The sequence below is a fragment of the Malus domestica genome, chromosome 02, assembly GCF_042453785.1.
Source record: "Malus domestica chromosome 02, GDT2T_hap1".
Classification (NCBI taxonomy): Eukaryota; Viridiplantae; Streptophyta; class Magnoliopsida; order Rosales; family Rosaceae; genus Malus; species Malus domestica.
In genome coordinates, this window is record NC_091662.1 from 19,542,292 (window position 1) to 19,561,713 (window position 19,422).

The 19,422-nt window shown below is 39.3% G+C and overlaps 1 protein-coding gene and 1 long non-coding RNA gene across 3 annotated transcripts; one reads left to right on the forward strand and one right to left on the reverse strand.

The window, feature by feature from the left end:
- Positions 1-3,345: 3,345 nt before the first annotated feature.
- Positions 3,346-4,729, reverse strand: LOC114821617 (uncharacterized). The gene is made up of 2 exons (XR_011577829.1): positions 4,567-4,729; positions 3,346-3,931 (listed from the first exon to the last, which is right to left on the reverse strand). It is a non-coding gene; the product is annotated as an uncharacterized lncRNA (long non-coding RNA).
- An 8,976-nt stretch (positions 4,730-13,705) lies between these two features.
- Positions 13,706-18,514, forward strand: LOC103405836 (uncharacterized). 2 transcript variants are annotated; one of them, XM_070816848.1, is made up of 7 exons: positions 13,706-14,176; positions 14,780-15,186; positions 15,274-15,388; positions 15,908-16,585; positions 17,254-17,331; positions 17,872-17,961; positions 18,120-18,514. In XM_070816848.1, the coding sequence occupies exons 1-7, from the start codon at positions 13,832-13,834 to the stop codon at positions 18,390-18,392; spliced, it is 1,986 nt and encodes a 661-aa protein (XP_070672949.1). In that variant the 5' UTR covers positions 13,706-13,831; the 3' UTR covers positions 18,393-18,514. The 2 variants fall into 2 exon arrangements, 1 of the variants encoding a protein (XP_070672949.1); XR_011577837.1 differs by having other exon boundaries at positions 13,711-14,176; positions 17,528-17,961.
- The last annotated feature ends 908 nt before the right edge of the window (positions 18,515-19,422 follow it).

Below are 19,422 nucleotides of genomic sequence, written 5' to 3' on the forward strand. Positions count from 1 at the left end.
TCTTCTAATTACTTATGATTTACACATGAGTATTTGAAAGTTAGGTTTTCTTAATATATATCCTACATGGAAGCTCTAACATAGAATGTATATCTAACATGCAACTCGTCCGTGGCGTGCATATTGAATGTGAACATGCAAGACTCACTAAGTTTTTTGAAATCCTTTTGAAAAACCATATAACCCTTAAGATGAGTCGTTCATTCTAAGAAGTTACACATATTAATCACAAAAAGCCAACGCCAATTTCAGAGATAACCCTTCGCTAGAATTGCATCAAATTACTTTTCTAAATATCTTAATGGTGATCAATCATCAAGACAATTAGATAGTTTAATTAATAATTCAAAACTTGCATGCATAATATCATAAGCAAACTGAAAAGAAACTACATATTCTTGCTAAGGCTCATAGCCTCGCCTTAGCAAACGAAACTAGCTACGAATAATCATAAAACAAAACATTATTAAAAACATGGATAGAAAACACCTTGAAAATAAACTTGAATTGTCAAAAACTCCAAAGTAGTGTGTCCCTAAATTTTATGCGTTCTCCTCTCTTCCCCCACACCCCCCCCCCAACAAAAAAAATTTCTAATGGCTAAATATTTTATTTATACTACTCCAAAATAAAACCCTAAAAGGTCTTAGAATTAAACTAGGAAACATAATAAAATAATAAAACAGAAAATAAAAAGTTCCCTATTTAAACTGAAATTCAGATTTCTCAAAAAATCATGCTTTTGACTGATCAAATCAACTCAGATTTTGTCCTAAAATGTCTCTTTTTAAAACTTGAGACGTCCCCAACCAATCCTCAGAAGGAATCTTCCTCAAAATATGCCATCTTGACCTCTAAACTGCCCAAAACGTCCAGACGTCAATCTAGGAAAGCTACGCGCCGGGTCTTTATTTCTTTGCCACAGTCAAATGGTTAAGTAGAAAAATATGGAATTTTGAAATAATCATCTTAAAAAACTCACAAACATCCTCCAATTGGAATCACTCCAAAATTCATCGATTTGAATACTTTTTGCTTAAGAGAAAGTCGAATGTCCTACATTGAAAATACATAACAAAGTATCAAAATTCTACCAAAATAACTAATAAATTATGGGAATTGTTATTAGCACTCCAAAAATCACATTTAGCACTCTAAACTTTCTATAATTAGAAAGAAAAATACATTTAAGAGGAGTGTTGAATAAGATTTTTGGAGTGCTAATAGCAATTCCCTAAATTATAACTAAGATTAGGGGTAAAGTATATGGTATAACATGGACTCATCAATCCTCAAATCGTGTCCGTTTATCATACGTCGTGCGATCATAAATCATTTAAATATTTTTATTTGAAATTAAACATAAAGAATATTTGACAAAAACTAACCGTACGATTTACGATGAAAAAACACGATTTATAAATTTTCAGGATTTTTACAAAGTGAATCTGAGGAGGATTCTCATTCTTTTTTTTTACTTGGGAAATAAAAACTTTATGACAAGAAACCACGAACACAACCCGTTCCAGTCGAGTCAAAACGAAAAGCATTCCAAGCCATAGTAAATCCCAAATGTAAAATTTTTGAATAGAATGACCATGCTAGGAATGCCAATGGTGATTGTGTATAGGGTACCCTGTATATTAATACTAAGGGATAAAACCTATTTTTGCCACTATACTATAGGTGTTTTTTATTTTTAAACAAACCACTATTTTGTAGGTTAACATTTACTTTGGTCACTGTGTTGTTCAAAGTTAGCAATTTTGACTATTTCGATGGTTTAAAAAAATATAAAAATATTCATTAAATGAATAAAATGTTGTTGTTGTGGTCTATTTTATCTGACAGAGAGACTAGGGCCGGTTGCAGAGAAAGAGAGAAGAGAGATGTGTGTTTGTAGAATTGTAGGGGAATGTGTGTGTTGTTATCTCTCCTACATTGTGCCTTTATTTATAGTAGTAAAGGGAGAGAAGATATTCCTTCTCCTCCAAGTAATACAAGTTGTAATAGGAAAAGATAACTAGAATCAAATCTAATATAGGATTTACACAATCATACTTATTCTAGGAATGTTTACAACACTCCCCCTTGAGTGTGTAAATACTCAAGGTAGATTCAGTATCATGCAGAAGTTGAGGAAGTCGACTCGTCGGCACTGATTCCAAGGAACAACGCTTATTCTCAATAAGGTAGGAACTTGCATAAGTAGTAAGTCTCACTAAAAAACCCTAAGGCTATGGCAAAAACCCGAGTAGGGACAAAATCCATAGTCTAAGGAAAAATGCGTGAGAAATGCAAAGTCAAAATAAACGTCTACAGGACGTCATCAGGGATATGACCAGCCCAAGGTGAGTGCCTCGTTAAAACCTAGTTAGGTAGTAAAAACCCAGTGGGAAAAATGCTCCTAATCGTAGGAAAAATGAGTACATTAAGATCAAGCAAGTATCCAGAAGATACTCCCCCTGAGTTTGACATAATTCCAAAGAGAAATAGCAAAGTTACAACTCAGAAAGTTTACGCATACCAATTCCATGAACAAGCTTCTTAAACGTCGCCTTCGGTAGTGATTTGGTGAAGAGGTCGGCCAGATTGTCTTGTGATCGGATTTGCGTGACTTCAATCTTCTGATGCTCTTTTTGTTGATGTGTAAAGAAGAACTTCGGTGCAATATGCTTGGTGTTGTCTCCTTTGATGTAACCCTTCTTGAGTTGTTCGATGCAAGCTGCGTTATCTTAAAAAATCGTCGTCGGGGCATTAACGGCGGGATGAAAATCACAGGAGCTTCGAATATGGCCCATTACTGCTTTCAACCAAAAACATTCCCGAGTTGCTTCATGTAAGGCGAGAATTTCAGCATGGTTAGACGAAGTGGCAACTAAGGTCTGTTTAGTTAACCTCCAAGATATTGCGGTGCCTCCAACGGTAAAGACATAACTCGTTTGAGAACGCGCCTTGTGCGGATCAGATAAGTATCCAGCGTCGGCATAACCAACAAGGCGAGAATCAACCCGATGAGCATAGGGTGCGGCATCACTCGAGGATTCGTAGGGATAGAACAAGCCCAAATCCGTAGTACCCTTAGGCCTCGTTTGGCAGCTCGGACTGTACTGACTATTTCTGTCGGATAGGATAAATAACCACCGGATAGTACTGACTAAATTAGTCGGGCGTTTGGTGCAGTATCGGACTAATGACCGTATTATTTATACTGTGTTTGGTATTGAACCGGATAGGACAAGGGAAAAAATAATTGACAAATCTTTGTTTGTTTGTTGAACTTTTCTCATATTTATACTTGTTGAAAACCACACAAATTTTCAAATAACAAAGAAAAATAGTAAATTCCATACATCAAATTCAAAATATTTTCCAGTAACATAAAAGAGGGTTTACAAAAAACAACTACAGTCATTACGTTATATAGATTAATACAATCACATATCTAAGTTCATAACATATACAAATACAAGTTGGTTTCGGTAAGAAACAGTTTGTCCAGATAGCCAAAATATATGCATGCTGCTGCTTTGCTTTCAATAAGACCTTTCTCACAATATCTACTCTGGCAACTATTTTCCCTTCCTCTTGCTCGAAAGCTTTATGACACTGAGTTGAATTGCCGGTATGCGCGAAGTGGAGGGTCTACATCTCCAGGTGCAGTCAAACCAACTGTCCTATCAATACCATTATCCTGCATCTGCAAGTCATTAACCAGTTTATTTGATTGACTACTACACAAAGCCTCACCTTCTACCTCCAAAGACCCAATTCTACAAACTTGATTTCGTTGCGGCATTCTATCAAACAACTTGGGCGCACCAAAACTCTGCCCACCAATCCCCTCCAAAGTCTCTAACTGTCCTGATTGGATCTGTCTATATTTGAAGGCAATGGATTTGTGCTGGTTCACATTTGTTTGTGCTGAATTCTACAATTGATGGTTCATAAATTCTTAAAACAGAATTTTGCACTTTTGAATTATACTTATGTCTAATGTTTAATAATAGCACAACGATTATATGAACTGCCAACCATTTAGCCCAAATCAAATTAAACTGGGATCCCATATGATACCAAGAGATGCTACCAATGAAATTTTCAGATGACAGAAAATCTAGGAAATTGGGTCAGCCACAAAACCAAAATGCTCTGTTTGGTTGCTCAAAAAATAAGCAAAAGAAAGTACAACACAGTCATAAGAAACGAAAACCCATTTATCTCTATCTAATATCTGTGCATGCCCAACCAACCCAGGAACAATCATTTTCCTTTTATTTGAGTATTCCCTTTCAACATTCCCTTTCAGTATTCTCATTTATCTCTATCTAGATTGACGGTAAATATGGAAAGATAAACTGCAGCATTCATATGCAAAAAAAAAATGGAAGGAGGGGGAAGACAATAACTAGATTCATCAGACCCTAAAATTCGAAATTTGTAATTAAAACACAAAATTACATAATCAATTGCATAATTACAGAGAAAACAATAACTAGATTGATCAATTGAAAGAAATTGCAAGAAAAATGGAAGGAGGGGGAAGAACAGAGAGAGGGGCGCAACCTGGGAAGAAGAAGAAAACTGGTGGGATTCAAACGAAGAAGAACGACGAAGACGAACCTGGCCTTCAGCCGAGAGAGCAAGCGCGAGAGGAAAGCGTCTGGAGAGAACCACGACCGAGCGCGAGAGGACACTGCGTCTGGAGAGGAAGGAGACAGCGAGAGGGTTTGCCCCGACTAAATTGTACGAAGGTTTTGAACGGTTCAAGCAGTCGGGTAACCAGCGTATTAAGTAGGTGGGCCCGGATTGTTTAATCCGGTGGCTATCTAATACAAACGGACACCAAACACCGTACTCCGTATTATTAATCCTATCCGATGTCCTATCCGGTGTACCAAACATGGCCTTAAGGTAACGGAAGATGTCTTTCACGCCAGTCCAGTGTCTGCGTGTTGGTGCATTGCTGTATCTTGCCAAAAGATTAACAGCGAAGGAGATGTCGGGTCTAGTGCATTGAGCTAAGTACAATAAAGCGCCTATCGCACTTAGATAAGGAACTTCAGGCTCCAAAATCTCTTCATCATCCTCCTTCGGACGGAAGGGATCTCGTTTTGCATCTAGCGTACGAACGACCATAGGAGTACTCGAAGACTTCGCTTTATCCTCATTAAAACGGCGCAACACCTTCTGGGTGTAGTTCGATTGATGTACTAAGATTCCATCCGAACAATGCTCTATCTCGAGACTGAGACAGTATCGAGTCTTACCTAGATCTTTCATCTCAAATTCCGACTTCAGGTGCGAAGCAGTTCTCACGAGCTCTTCCGGAGTTCCAATGAGATTCATGTCATCGACATATACTGCAACAATCGCAAATCCAGAATGTGACTTCTTAATGAACACACAAGGGCATAGTTCGTTGTTCACATATACCTGACTAGTCAAATACTCACTCAGATGGTTATACCACATTCTTCCGGATTGTTTCAAACCGTATAGTGAACGCCTCAGCCGAATTGAGAGCGTGTTCCGGGGTTTGGAAATATTTGAACCAGTCAATGTAAGTTCTTCGGGAACTTTCATATAAATTTCCGTATCAAGATCCCCATAGAGATACGCGGTTACTACGTCCATCAGCTGCATATCCAGTTTTTCGGAAACTACCAAACTGATAAGGTATCGAAAAGTAATCACATCCATAACGGGTGAGTAAGTTTAGTCATAGTCAATCCCGGGACGTTGTGAGAAACCTTGTGCTACAAGACGAGCTTTGTAACGCACAATTTCGTTCTTCTCATTACGCTTCCAAACGAAAACCCACTTGTAGCCAACGGGCTTCACATATGGAGGGGTAGGAACTACAGGTCCAAACACCTTACGTTTCGCAAGTGAATCAAGTTCGACTTGGATTGCTTGTTTCCAGTTTGACCAATCAGCTCTACGTCGACATTCATCAACGGAACGCGGTTCAATGTCATCGCTCAACATGATCTCAGTAGCTACTGCAAATGCTAATGCATTGTCGACAATCATCTCATTTCTACGCCACACATCATCTAAGCTAGCATAATAGACCGAAATCTCACGATTCTCGGGAGGAGGATTCGTCTCTTCAAGGACGCTTCCATAATCTAGAATTTCCTCATGAGTTGGGTAAAATGAGTAAGCAATAGTCGGATTCACAGTAGGCTCTTCAGGACCTTGTGCCATGGTTTTCCTCTTCCGGGGGTGTGAATCCTTTGAACCAAGGGGTCTGCCACGCTTTTGTGTAGGGGCAGATGATTGGCTAGCCGCTAATGTACGTGGATCACCAGAATTGGCGTCCCGGGCTTCCAGGAGGGTAGTCCGTCGTACATTTGGTACATCTATCTTTACAGGCGTATTCGCAGCTGGAATATGTGATCTTGTCACGCGCGCTAGATCGGTGAAAGCATCTGGCATGCTCTGAGCTATGCTCTGGAGATCTCATATGCGCTGCACTTCAGCTTCAGACTGAGCGGTGCGGGGATCTAAATGAGACAAAGTGGGAGTCGTCCACGATAATTCACGTCGTTCATTAGGAACGTTGACGTTCTTATCTCCCCCTAACGGCGGGAAGACTGTCTCATAGAAGTGACAATCCGCGAAATGAGCGGTAAACAGATCGCCTGTCAAAGGTTCTAAGTAACGAATAATCGAAGGAGAATCATATCCGACATAGATTCCCATCCTTCGCTGAGGCCCCATTTTTGTACGTAAGGGCGGCGAAATCGGCACATAGACCGCACAACCAAAAATGCGCAGATGTGATATGTCGGGTTCGCATCCGGTGACCAACTGAAGGGCACTAAATGGTTGTGTCGCAACAGGCCTCAGGTGGACCAACTTTGCTGCGTGCAATATTGCATGGCCCCAAGCAGCGATCGGGAGCTTGGTACGTATGACCAACGATCGAGAAATCATTTGTAAACGCTTAATGAAAGCCTTTGCCAGGCCGTTATGGGTGTGAACATGGGATACAGGATGTTCAACTTCAACCCCAACCGACATGCAATAGTCATCAAAAGTTTTAGATGTGAATTCTCCAGCATTATCCAATCGAATAGATTTGATCGGATAATTAGGGTGGTGAGCCCTGAGCTTGATAACCTGAGCCAACAGTTTGGAGAATGCAGCGTTCCTTATGGACAACAAGCACACGTGTGACCAACGTGTAGAAGCGTCAACCAAAACCATAAAATGTCTAAATGGTCCGTAGGGAGGTTGAATCGGTCCACAAATGTCCCCCTGAATCCATTGTAGAAAAATGGGAGGATTCGAACGAATCTTGTCATAAGAAGGCTTAGTAATAAGCTTTCCCATAGAACATGTTTGACATGCGATTTCATGGATCGAACCTAAGCTTCGGGTTAGTGGATGCCCGTGTGAAGTTTTGAGGATACGGCGCATCGCTATTCGTCCAGGATGTCCCAAACGATCATGCCAAAGTGTAATTTCATGCGCGGTCCCTGTGGTAGGGCCGGCCACATAGTGGCATTCGATGGGGCGTATGGTCGTAGTATATAGACTACTCGGGTTACGCTCCATCTTCTCTAGAATACGCTTCTGGCCATATTCGTAGGAAGTTACGCACAGAAATTCAACTCCGTTTTCTACGTGGGTTTCAGCGTGGTAATTGTTATCTCTAATGTCCTTGAAACTTAGTAACGTTTTGCCGGAACGTGGAGAATAGAGTGCCTCAGCAATGGTCAAGATTGTACCATTGGACAACATTATACGTGCCTTACCGTATCCTTCTATCAGGTTGGATGGGCCTGAGAGGGTTGTTAGAGGTGCATTCTTAGGTACGAAGTTAGTGAAATAGATGCGTTCACGCAAAACAGTATGCGTGGTTGCACTATCTGCCAGACAACTAACTTTCCCACTAGTCATACCTAGAATGAAAAATTAATTTGAATTGGTCACATGCATAAAAGTTTATAAAAAACAAGTATCAATTCAAAATAATTTTATTTATTCAAGGATTAAAAACTTAATATCCAAAATAAATCGCCAACTAATAATCCAAAACATAAAGGAAAATTATTCAAAATCAACCAAAAAACAAGGTGGGGTTCGGCCACTTGGTGGAATTCGGCCTCAATTGTCTTATTTTAACTGAAAAATAAGTCTATGTCTAAGATTCTAATCTTCTATAGGAGTGGTATCCTCCTGAAAGTCAGAAACCTCCATCTTTGTAGTCTCCGGTTCGTCCACTTGCATGAAGTTTGATTCAAACTTCTTACGACGAGAATGATATTCATCTACAACCTTCTTGGGAGCACGGCAAATACGGGACCAATGGTCCTTGGAACCACAACGATAGCACATATCGTCATTCATTGTGGCAGGTGCTTTGCCCTTATTCTTGAAGTTCGGGGCCTTGAGAGCAAGGTTTGGGCGCTTCTGGGCTTTGTTTCCTCCCTTGGATGGGCCTTGGCTCTGTTGACCTTGGTGGGATTGCTTCTGGCCACCCTTACCCCGCCTCTTTTGGCGTTTTGGGTGCTGATGAGTGCTATAATGTGCTTCAGGCACAGCAATAGCCCCAATAGGTCGAGCTTGATGATTCTTCATCAACAGCTGATTCTGCTTTTCAGCAAGAAGTAAAACAGAGATCAAATCCGAGAACTTAGTGAACTTCTGAGCTCTATATTGTTGCTGCAGGACAATATTAGAAGCAGAGAAGGTCGAGTAGGTCTTCTCCAGGAGATCCTCTTCAGTCAAAGTTTCATTGCAAAACTTGAGAAGTGATCGGATTCAACAAACTTCAGAATTATATTCATTCACAGACTTAAAGTCTTGGAAGCGCAAGTGCTGCCAGTCGTGTCTTGCTTCAGGCAAGAATATGTCCTTTTGGTGATCGAAACGATCAGCCAAAGCGACCCATAATGCACGTGGATCCTCCTCAGCAAGGTACTCAGTTTGCAGAGCGTCATGAATATGTCTTCGGATGAAGATCATAGCAGTGGCTTTTTCAGCTTCACCAACAGGTTCAGTTGTTGCTTCTTCAATAGCAGGACGCAAGTTCTTGGTAGTGAGGTGGAGCTTCACATTTTGAACCCACTTGAGGTAGTTCCTTCCAGAGACCTCCAAAGCGGTGAAGTCGAGTTTGCTCAAATTCAACATGTTCCTATCACAAATAGATGGACAAGATGTGGTTAGTGTAATGGAGAAAAATCAATCCATTCACATAGGAGTAGAACATACAGGTTCTAATAGACATGTATTGGTTAAAGTTTGCATGAAAAACTTCGGGTTTTCATGGGTGATATGTTTAAGAGAAAACTTCAGGTTTTCAAACAAGGCATGTTTATAAGAAACTTCGGGTTTCAAAGTAATTATGAACTTCAGGTTCATATATTCCTGCAGGCAAACACAAATATATATGCAAACAAATATGCAAAAATATTGTATAATGATAATTGAATTAATTTATTTTTGGTCTTCGGGGCCAAATTAAAGTGTGGGTGAAAATATAAAAACCCATATTATTTAAAAGTATTAAATAATAAAATCTCGGGGCCTAAAAATATAGGCCAAGAACCCTCGGGTGTAGGCTGCAGGCCCACGGGGTGAGAAGAGGGAATGGGCTGCTGTGTGCAGCCCCCAAAAAAATCTTTTGTTTCACAGATACGGGCTGCAATAAGCAGGCCCAGAAAAAAAAACTAAAAAAATATTTTTTCGGTCTGGGCCGCTGCAGGCGCGCCTAGGAAATCAAAAAAAAAATTTCTTTTCTTTGCGGGCTGGGCCGCTGCAAGCGAGCCCAGCAAAAAATTTGTTTATTTTTTTTCTTGTCACACGGGCCGAGAGGCTGGAGCCCGTTAGGGCTTCGGGGTGCAGGACAAAACAAACCCAGCGGCGCTGGGTGTGTGTGGCCGAGGAAGAAGGCCGAAAAAACTAGGACGGCGCCACTGCAGGTGGTTGTCCTTGGTGTGTGCAAGCCATGGTTCGTTGGAGAACCAAGTGTCCATAGACAGAGATGAAATCTCGACGTGATATCAAAACCCTAAAAATTGAAATCGATTTTTCAAAAAATTCCGACGAGATTCCGTTGAATCTCGGTTCAATTATCGACATGGGACGACTTCAGGTCGTCGAGAATATGAACCAAAGGTTCAAGGCTGTGGCTGCAGGCCATGCCATGGTCGGGGGACACCAGGAAGGGTGTCGGGATTTTGGGTTTGGGGCTTGGCTTCGTGGGTTTTTTTCTCTGGGAACAAGGATAGTTGCATGCTCTCTGCTTGCGTGGAGACCCCATCTGCAGGATGGTGGTCACGGGTTCTAAAGAACCCAGGTCCCAATCGCAAAAAAAAATGTGTTTTTTTTTCAATTCAATTATATTATATGCATGTATAATTTTAATGAATCACATATTTACGTTGATGCATATGCAAATAATAGTTTCAATGCATGTACATATGTAAGATTCAATTCATGGCAAATATCAAATTCACATAATTGTAGCAATTTTGGTTATGAAGCATACACAATTTATGTAGAATCTAAAATACGTTAAACGTAAAGTTGGGTCATGCATCATGGTGAATGTTCATGCTATCAGGGCTTGCAAAATATCGAGTTAAAAGCCGTTGTTTGGAAAGAACCTGATTGCGTGATGATATGGATGAACTGGTTTGATGCAGAAAAATTCTTCAACGTCAGATTCCTAAGCGCAGCGGTAGGAGCGTGCTGATAACGTGTTGTGGTCTATTTTATCTGACAGAGAGACTAGGGCCGGTTGCAGAGAAAGAGAGAAGAGAGATGTGTGTTTGTAGAATTGTAGGGGAATGTGTGTGTTGTTATCCCTCCTACATTGTGCCTTTATTTATAGTAGTAAAGGGAGAGAAGATATTCCTTCTCCTCCAAGTAATACAAGTTGTAATAGGAAAGGATAACTAAAATCAAATCTAATTTAGGATTTACACAATCATACTTATTCTAGGAATGTTTACAACAATTGTAAGCATTTATAGTTTAAGTGTGATTGTGTAAATCCTAGATTATATTTGATTCTACTTATCATTTCCTATTACAACTTGTATTACTTGGGGAAGAAGGAATATTTTCTCTCCATTTACTACTATAAATAAAGGCACAATGTAGGAGGGATAACAACACACACTCCCCTTCAATTCTACAAACACATCTCTCTCAATCTCTCTTCCTCTACCGTCGGCCCCCTTTAACCTTGTCAGATAAAATAAACCACAACACGTTATCAGCACACTTTTGCCGCTGCATTTAGGAATCTGGCGTTAAAGAATTTTTCTACATCAAACTAGTTCATCCATATCATCACGCAATCAGGTTCTTTCAAAACGGTTTTTATCTTGATATTTTTACAACCCTGATAGCATGAACATTCACCATAATGCATGACCCAACTTTACGTTTTTTGAAATTTAGATTCTACATAAATTGTGTATGCATTATATTCATAATTATTGAATTATGTGAATTTGATCTTTGCATGAATTGTATCCAATATATGTACATGCATTAAAATATTGAATTGAATTATATTTGAAAAAAGAAAAAAAAACGAAATCGGGAATTATGGTCTGGGTTCTTCGAACTCATGACCTTTCGCCTTGAGCCAAGCCTGAAGCTTGGATGGCCAAACCGAGTCCCCAAGACGGAGCCGTGAGCTCTAGGTCAAAACACATAAACCCGACGCCCTTCACGGCGTCTCCACCATCGCAGGATTTTGTCACGTCACTAGTTGTTGGGTTTTTTATCATTGAAAATCCAACGGTTCATAAAACTAGCCGTTGGAATCCAACGGCCGAAGACTCGCCAAGTGGCTCATGTCCCGCGCCCCTTTAGTGCACCTGCAGCGCGGGGCTCGCCATCTATCGGCTGTCGGGAAAGCGCGCCCACGCAGGCATGTTTCCCACGTGCCTGACGTAAAAAAAATATCAGGTCTTTGTTGACGTCAGATAGACCAGTTCCTCACTCAGTCCATTTTGGGCCGGCCTACAGACTGGGGTGGACTTTGGGCTGGACTATTTTGTGGGGTGGAGTGGGTTTTGTGGGTGCCAGCGAACTTGCTCTTAGCTGTTTTTTGGGACTCATCTCCTCAGTTGCAATAATTGATTCAAATTCAACGGTTATATTTGAAAAAATCCAACGGTAGTTTAACTAAATTACCAATAAATTTGAAGTATAAACTTAAAACTAATAAATTATTAAGTGGGGCTATATTTAGCCCCTTCAGTTGGATATGGTACATGAGTATGGCCTAACACTGTTTATTAAAAATTAATTTTTTGCAGGGCTATAATTTTGGACGTGGTTATGTTTAGCCCCTTCTATTGGAGATGGCCTAAAAGGACATAGAGAGAGAGGGAGGAGGTGCGGAACAACAAGAGTGAGAAGAGAGAAATAAATTCTGGGTCCGAATATAGTTTCTTCTCTTGCTCCGAGTTGGTGCTGAAATAGTAGTAACACCAAACCTAAAGCCAGTTGTATAAGGCGTAAAAAAAGTTGTCAATAAAGACGAAGTTTGTGTGATTTGAATACAGTTTCTTCTCTAGCTCCGAATAAAGACGGAGTTGGAAGGAGAGAAGAAAAAGGGGCCAGAGAAGAAAGAATTTGGGCATGCGAAAGTGAAAAAGGAGGATATGAGAGAGGATTTGGATTCTCTCTCATCCTATTTACATCAACCGTGACCGTTCAAATAGGAGGGGAGGGAAAAAACAGAGGGAAAATAATCCTAATCCTAAGAGACTGTGGAGCATAAGAAGGAGAAGATGAGGAGAACGTTGTCTTTCAATCGTGCGCTGATGAGGTTTTGCAAACATCAGGGTTTTTTTTTTCAAAGCGTGCTCTATGTTTGAAAAATAGAAAGTGTGTTCTCTATTTATAATGGATGCAACAAAGGTGTTATTTGGGTTAGCCCAAAACAAATAGTAAAACCTAGCCCACTTAGAGCAGGATGAGAACCTGTCACATATATGTTTCATTCCAGTAAACCCAATTTGGATTGTGGGAAGATTGGGTTTGGCAAGGGAAAATACAATCCTACTGAAAATAAGTAGTCATACGATATTCTAGAATCTCTAGATGATTATAGCAATTTTTTAGTACATCGATATATTTTTATATTAATAAAATAAAGAGTCACTGAATAATCTAATTTGTTATCGAATTCGTCATCCACAAGATTCGAACTTAAGACATTTCACTTCCAAATGAAGAAAAATATCAACAGACTGCTCGAACTTTTCTCCATTCTTTCCCTCGTACCAAAATCCTCTACACACGACGAGAAGCTAATAGTGTGGCTCACAGATTGGCAAGAGTTGGGCTATCTTTGGAACAACATGTGGTGTTGTTTGAAGAATCCCCAATATAATCACTCATCTTTTAATTGTGGATAGTATTGTTTTATAGTTTTTGGTGCGAAACGTTCTTTTTTTTCTTCCATTGAGTTGAAATGTCAAGCAAGGATTTTTTCAAGGGAGTTTTAACGAAAAGCTCACGGTACTGTTCACTTTAATGAAAAACCATATTTTTACACTAAAAAGTCAAATCTGGTACTATTCACTTTAACCTTTATTTTGTCATTATCATTAAAACTCAAAGTTTTTAAACCATTTTCATTAGTTTTCTTTTTTTTCAAAGTCTACTTAATTAATTGCATCCTATCCTCCAATTTGCAGTATTCACTAAATTATGTCAATGAATATCGTTCATTTCTTAAGAAATAAATAAAAAAGAGTGCCCTTTGGTGCAAAATATTGTTGCTTATAAAAAGCAAAAAGAACAATAACAGGAACAAGGCAAGCCAATCTGCTACGACCAATCCATGGCGACCGAGCCTCTTCGCACCACCGCAACCCCAGCAACTCACACGGCGGCGCTGACAAAAGAGAAACGACCCCGTTCCATCTTCGACGTCGGGGCCGACTTCTTCGACTCCTGCGAGCTCCTTCATTCTTCTGGCCTCTCTACTGCCTCAACCACCGATGCCTCCAACTACAATTCCGCCGTCGAAACCCTAGACGACTTCGAGCCAGAGCGCAGTGAACAAAACCCCTCCCAAAACGCCGTCGTAGCAGGACCCCGGTGGACCTGCAACACTTGCAAGGCCGAGTTCGACTCCCTCCAAGACCAGCGCTCGCACTTCAAATCCGACATTCACCGATTCAACGTAAGTTAATTGTTCAATACAAGTTTATAGTTTTCAATTCCCGCCGTTTGGTATATTCAATGAATACTCGTAATTGAGGAAAACCTCGAAATTTTGGGGCTTTGATACACCGTTTGTTTAGAATTGTTAAATATTTTTGTGTTGATTTCGTTTAAATTTTTTATTTTTAATCAAATTTCTGTTTGGTAAAAGCGAATGCTTGAATTTTCAAGCTTTACTGTGCTTTGAATGGATACGTTTTTGCTCTTTTGCAATCAACATTTTGGTTTTTATCCAATCAAATTGCGTATCTGATTCGCCTGTTTGATATGTGGGAGGATTATACTTATTATTTTCCTTTGGGTGATGCTAAAGAGACCATCTTTTTGAACCATATTTTGTAAACCAGTGGCGGTTGATGGTTGTCTTCTTTTAAATCATTAAAAAAATTCAACCATCAACTGTCACATCATGTAGTTAACAAATATGGTTTAAAAAGATGGTTACCTAGCATTTTCCTTTTACTTTACACTCTTTGGTTACTCGGTAGTTCAATTCTCAGCTGTAATGTGAATGAGTGTGTTTTGGGGCACATGGTAATTACTTCATTATGTATGATCATAGGTGAAGTTAAGTGTTGCTGGAAAGAGTATTGTGAAGGAGGATGACTTTGATGAGTTAACATCCGATTCTTTTAAAGACTTTGATGTCTCAAGTATATCGGGGTCAGATGAAGATGAACCTGAAAGGGGAGTTCGCTCTTTGAAGTTTTCAAGGGAAAATATCAGGCAGAAGTTATTTTTCCACCTTCCGACTGGTGAGAGGGTTTCAGTTTGGAAGTGTTTAGTTACAAATGATTCTGGACCTGAAGGTACTTTGTCAGATGAGGAAGTGAGAGAGAGATTGAAAACGTTGGTTCATGAACCTAGGGATAAGACCCGTTTAAGAATCATGTTGCTTGCAAGTGGTGGGCACTTTGCCGGTTGTGTCTTTGATGGTAACTTGGTTGTGGATCACAAGACCTTCCACAGGTTGGATTATTAATTCTGGTTATATTTCTGTTAAATTTTTTATTTTTTTATTTGTGATTTTTATAATTCTTTATTTTTTTTATTTAGATATGTTGTAAGGGGCAAGTCTGGTAAAAAACAGTCATCCAAAGATGCAGGTGGCAGGTTTGCTCATTCTGCAGGAGCTTCTATGCGTCGTTATAATGAACTTGCTTTGAAAAAGGTATTCGACTTGGTGACATCTCTATTTGATTTTGTGACAATGCTATGTCAAAATAGTTTTTGACTTTTTACGATGGATATTCTTATGATAACGTGGTTGTTTATTGTCAAAATGAGGTCACTGATGCAAGTTTTGATTTAATTGCCGGTACCTAGTTTGATGAAATATGGGTACAATTTAGTGTAGCATTTTCAAGACACTTCATTTCATTTGGCCGAATATAAAGATTCCCTTCCAATTAATTGCACGTTGCTCGAAATTTTGCTTGCTAATACTTCCCAATCCAAATACAAATTTTACCATCTCTGAGTCGGTATTTATTTTCAACATTTGTAATATATGTTAATGGGATCTTTTCCTTCAATTTTTTTGTTGTGTCATACTATTATATAAAAGATCTTGAAAGCAATAAGAACTGTTGCCTTAGTTGGACGGAATTATATTGAGGCCATGCATGATGTTTTAAATTGCCTACTGAATATTGTAAAGGTTGACTGATCCAAAAATTCTACATTCTAGGAAATTCAAGAGCTGCTTGTTGCTTGGAAGCAATACTTTGATTCTTCCTCTTGCGTTTTTGTTTATGCTCCTTCTAGCAATCATCAGCTGCTTTTTAATGGGGACAACAAACCATATTTTAGTCATCAGAATTGTGTTGTTCAAAATGTTCCAATGACTGTTCGGAGACCTACTTATAAGGAAGCTCGGCGTATATATGAGCAATTGACCCAAGTTGTTTATGAACTAGATGAAAATGTAGCTCCACCAAGTTTCAAAGAGGACCCGCCACTTACTTCAGGTATTAACAGCGACCTCATCCCAAGAATGAACAAAGTCGATATTGCTGACAGTTCAGATTGTCGAGAAAGACCTGAAGCTTGCCTAGATAGTAGAAAGTCCAATGAATTCCCTATATCAAGTGACAGTGATGGTGAGGAAATATGTTCGTCAACACCCTTGCACGAAGCAGCGCATTCTGGAAATACTCTTAAGGTTTTGGAACTATTGGAACAAGGCCTGGATCCTTGCATCAAAGATGAAAGGGGACTGACTCCATACATGCTAGCAAGTGATAAAGAGGTCAGAAACACATTTAGACGGTTCATGGCCTCAAACCCGGATAAGTGGGATTGGAATGCTGCTAAGGTACCTAGTCCATTGACAAAAGAGTTGGAGGAATCTCAAGCTGCTAAGCAGGTAATCCTTTGCAGCACTTTACCTAGTTTCTGTTAATGGTTTGATGCATTTGCCAACTCAGATCAAATAGGGAAAGAAAAGAAAACTTTGCCATTCTTTGTTTTCAGCAGTGTAATTACCTCAGTGATTCTATTTATACCCCAAAGCTTGTTCCCTTATCCTGCCCTCTCATCACTAAATATTTTTTGTTTTCTGATTTTACTCCTTAATTATAAAAGAGAGAGAATTAAAATAATTCTTCAGCCCCCTGATTTTTCCATTGATTTAGGCAATTAAGTCTTGCATGTTTTTTGAGAAAGATTGTGTTGCTGGTAAGTTAAATGCAGGCTGTCTTTTTTATTTTTTATTTTATTTTATTTTTATTTACTATAATCATGGTGTTATACTGAAAATACGAACTTAGATAAAGATTAAAGAGTTTGTGGTTCTGTCATTTATTGTGATCGGAGCACAAACAGTATTTTCTTAGGGAAGTGTATATGCAGTACAACATTTAAACCCTTCTATTTTATGTGCCTGCTTACCTTTGATTTGGTTATTGATTGTCCTCTCAATGATGTGGCATCTTGCCTATGTTAATTTTGTGAAGCCTCTTTCGGGCAGTGTTTGGTTAAATGTTGATACCTGAAAAATTGAATATGATCCGCCTTCATTTTTTCGTTGTTCAGGCTGAAAAAGATGCCAAAAGGAAAGTAAGAGCAAAAGAATTGAAGAAATTACGAAAAGAAAAAGAAAAGAAAGCTCAGGTGCGTATTATACTTACTCCTTTTTGTTTTTTACCCTCAAAACATGTTAGAGATTATCTTCTTTTTCCTGGCGACTTGGCTATGGTTCTAAATTTTCTGAAGAATCTTTTAGGATGACAATTTCAATCATGTGGATGATGCACTTGCAATGGTTGTTATAGCCTTCATGCAGTGATCTTTTGAAATTAATTTGTAGGTTGCATCAGTTGATTCACACCTTCCTCAGCATTCATCGATTGGTGGCACTGGAAACAGAGAGTTTCTAATTTCTGTTTCTATTTTGTGCATCTCTCTTTTTTTGGTTACATTTAAAAAGTGAAAAGTTTGAGTAAATTTTGGAATCGTTTATGTTAGGGTTTATTTTGGGTAGTTGTAAGGAAGGTTTTATCGATTGCAATGCAGAAGCAACAACTGACATCATTCTGTAAACTAGCTATGTAATATGCATAATATTCTTCTTTTTTTCTTAGTCTATATTTTCTTTCTTCAATCTCTCTATGGCATTTGGTATACTACAATCTTCGTCATATGAATATGCAGGCTGAGGCTGCTGCTTCCCAAAAAGCTTCGACGTCTTCTAGTCTTAAGGGAAAGCCTCAACCTAGTTCTGGATCACATAGCTCTAAAGAGGTCAGTTGGATTTTTTGCTACTGCTTATGTATACCATTTTAAACTATGCTGGCTCGTGTTCTCAATATCTTCTTTCTTTACCATCTGCTCTTTATTTATCCTGTTTAATGTGAGAACCGTACTTTAAGTTTGTTTCCCCCTTGTTGATCCCTTATCAGGAGGAACTGAAAAGGGTGCAGGCAGCTGAGAGGGAGAAAAGAGCAGCTGCTGCGGAGAGGAGAAGAGCAGCAGCTGAAGCTCTTAGCGCTCAAGGCAATAGCAGTAGCGTTGCACCGAGCACTGTTCAGCCCAAGAGCGGGGTAGCTGGTGACATTAACTGCTCCTGTTGTAATGTATCACTGGCTGGTAAAGTTCCTTTTCATAGGTACAATTACAAATACTGCAGCACATCATGCATGCATTTGCACCGTGAGATTCTTGAGGATGAATGACATAGAAACTACTGGTGTCACTTTACTTTCATGTTGCTACCTCAATTACAAAGCATTCATTTCCCTCGTTGTGTATCATCTTGTTCCGTCGTCCTATTGAAGTAATTGAAGCCCTTTACCGATTTTAAAGCGTTATAATTGCTTTTGCAACAACAAAGGGTTTATCTGTGAAAGATTTCAGCTGGTGTCCTTATTTTGATTAGCTCGATGGGAGACCAACTCCCCTGAACAGAGCCAAAGTCCTTTGTCATTGCCTGAATTAGATGACGGAAACCCTGAGTAGTCTAATCACACCTCCCTCCCCCTCTGATTACATGATTTGCAGCCATCAACGATGAGTTTAATGGCGCGAATTCCTTGTTGAATCTCGGTGTTCCTCCATGAAGTTGTAACAAGTATGTTCCTTCACAATAAGTAACACAACTTATGAATGAGTTGCATTTCTTATCAATTTATCAATTTCTGTGGTTGTTTGTGGTGAGAACACCAATATTATGTTGGCCCTCCGCATCATTCACACGTTGCAAAGCGATGATCATCGTATTCCAGTATCGATCTTAATGTTGTAAGGTTCTAATAGCTATGCAGCATGAACCATCTCATCATTTTCCAGTATCTCGCACTTGATCCGAATATTTCCAAGACTTTGATTGATTGCTCGCGACCATTCCAACTCAAGTTTTGCAAATTGACGTCGGATTTTATGCGACCAATACGTCCGTCTGATTTTTGCCAACATCACTAACCGCACTTGCACTAGCGATTTCATTTTACTACCGAGACTATACCTAGTAAATAAGAGCAACTTAAACCGTGGGTTGACATTCTGATCAAGTATGTCCATAAAGCCTTTCTATATATGTTTTTTTTTCTTGATACACATTATCAACGACTTTACAACACCAACCAAATGTTTGCCTCAAAACAACCTTAAATCAAAAGTATAATGATCATCAATTTTAATGTGTAAAGCACCGATGCAGCCGTTATCAAAATTTGGATTTTTATTTATTTCTTTTTCAAAAAGGAC

Excerpts from the sequence above, each read along its gene's own strand:
- LOC103405836 (XM_070816848.1), top strand. The coding sequence starts at position 13,832 with ATGGCGACCGAGCCTCTTCGCACCACCGCAACCCCAGCAACTCACACG. Across the intron at positions 15,187-15,273 it reads GATCACAAGACCTTCCACAG|ATATGTTGTAAGGGGCAAGT; the intron begins GTTGGATTATTA and ends TTTTTTATTTAG. Across the intron at positions 15,389-15,907 it reads ATGAACTTGCTTTGAAAAAG|GAAATTCAAGAGCTGCTTGT; the intron begins GTATTCGACTTG and ends TCTACATTCTAG.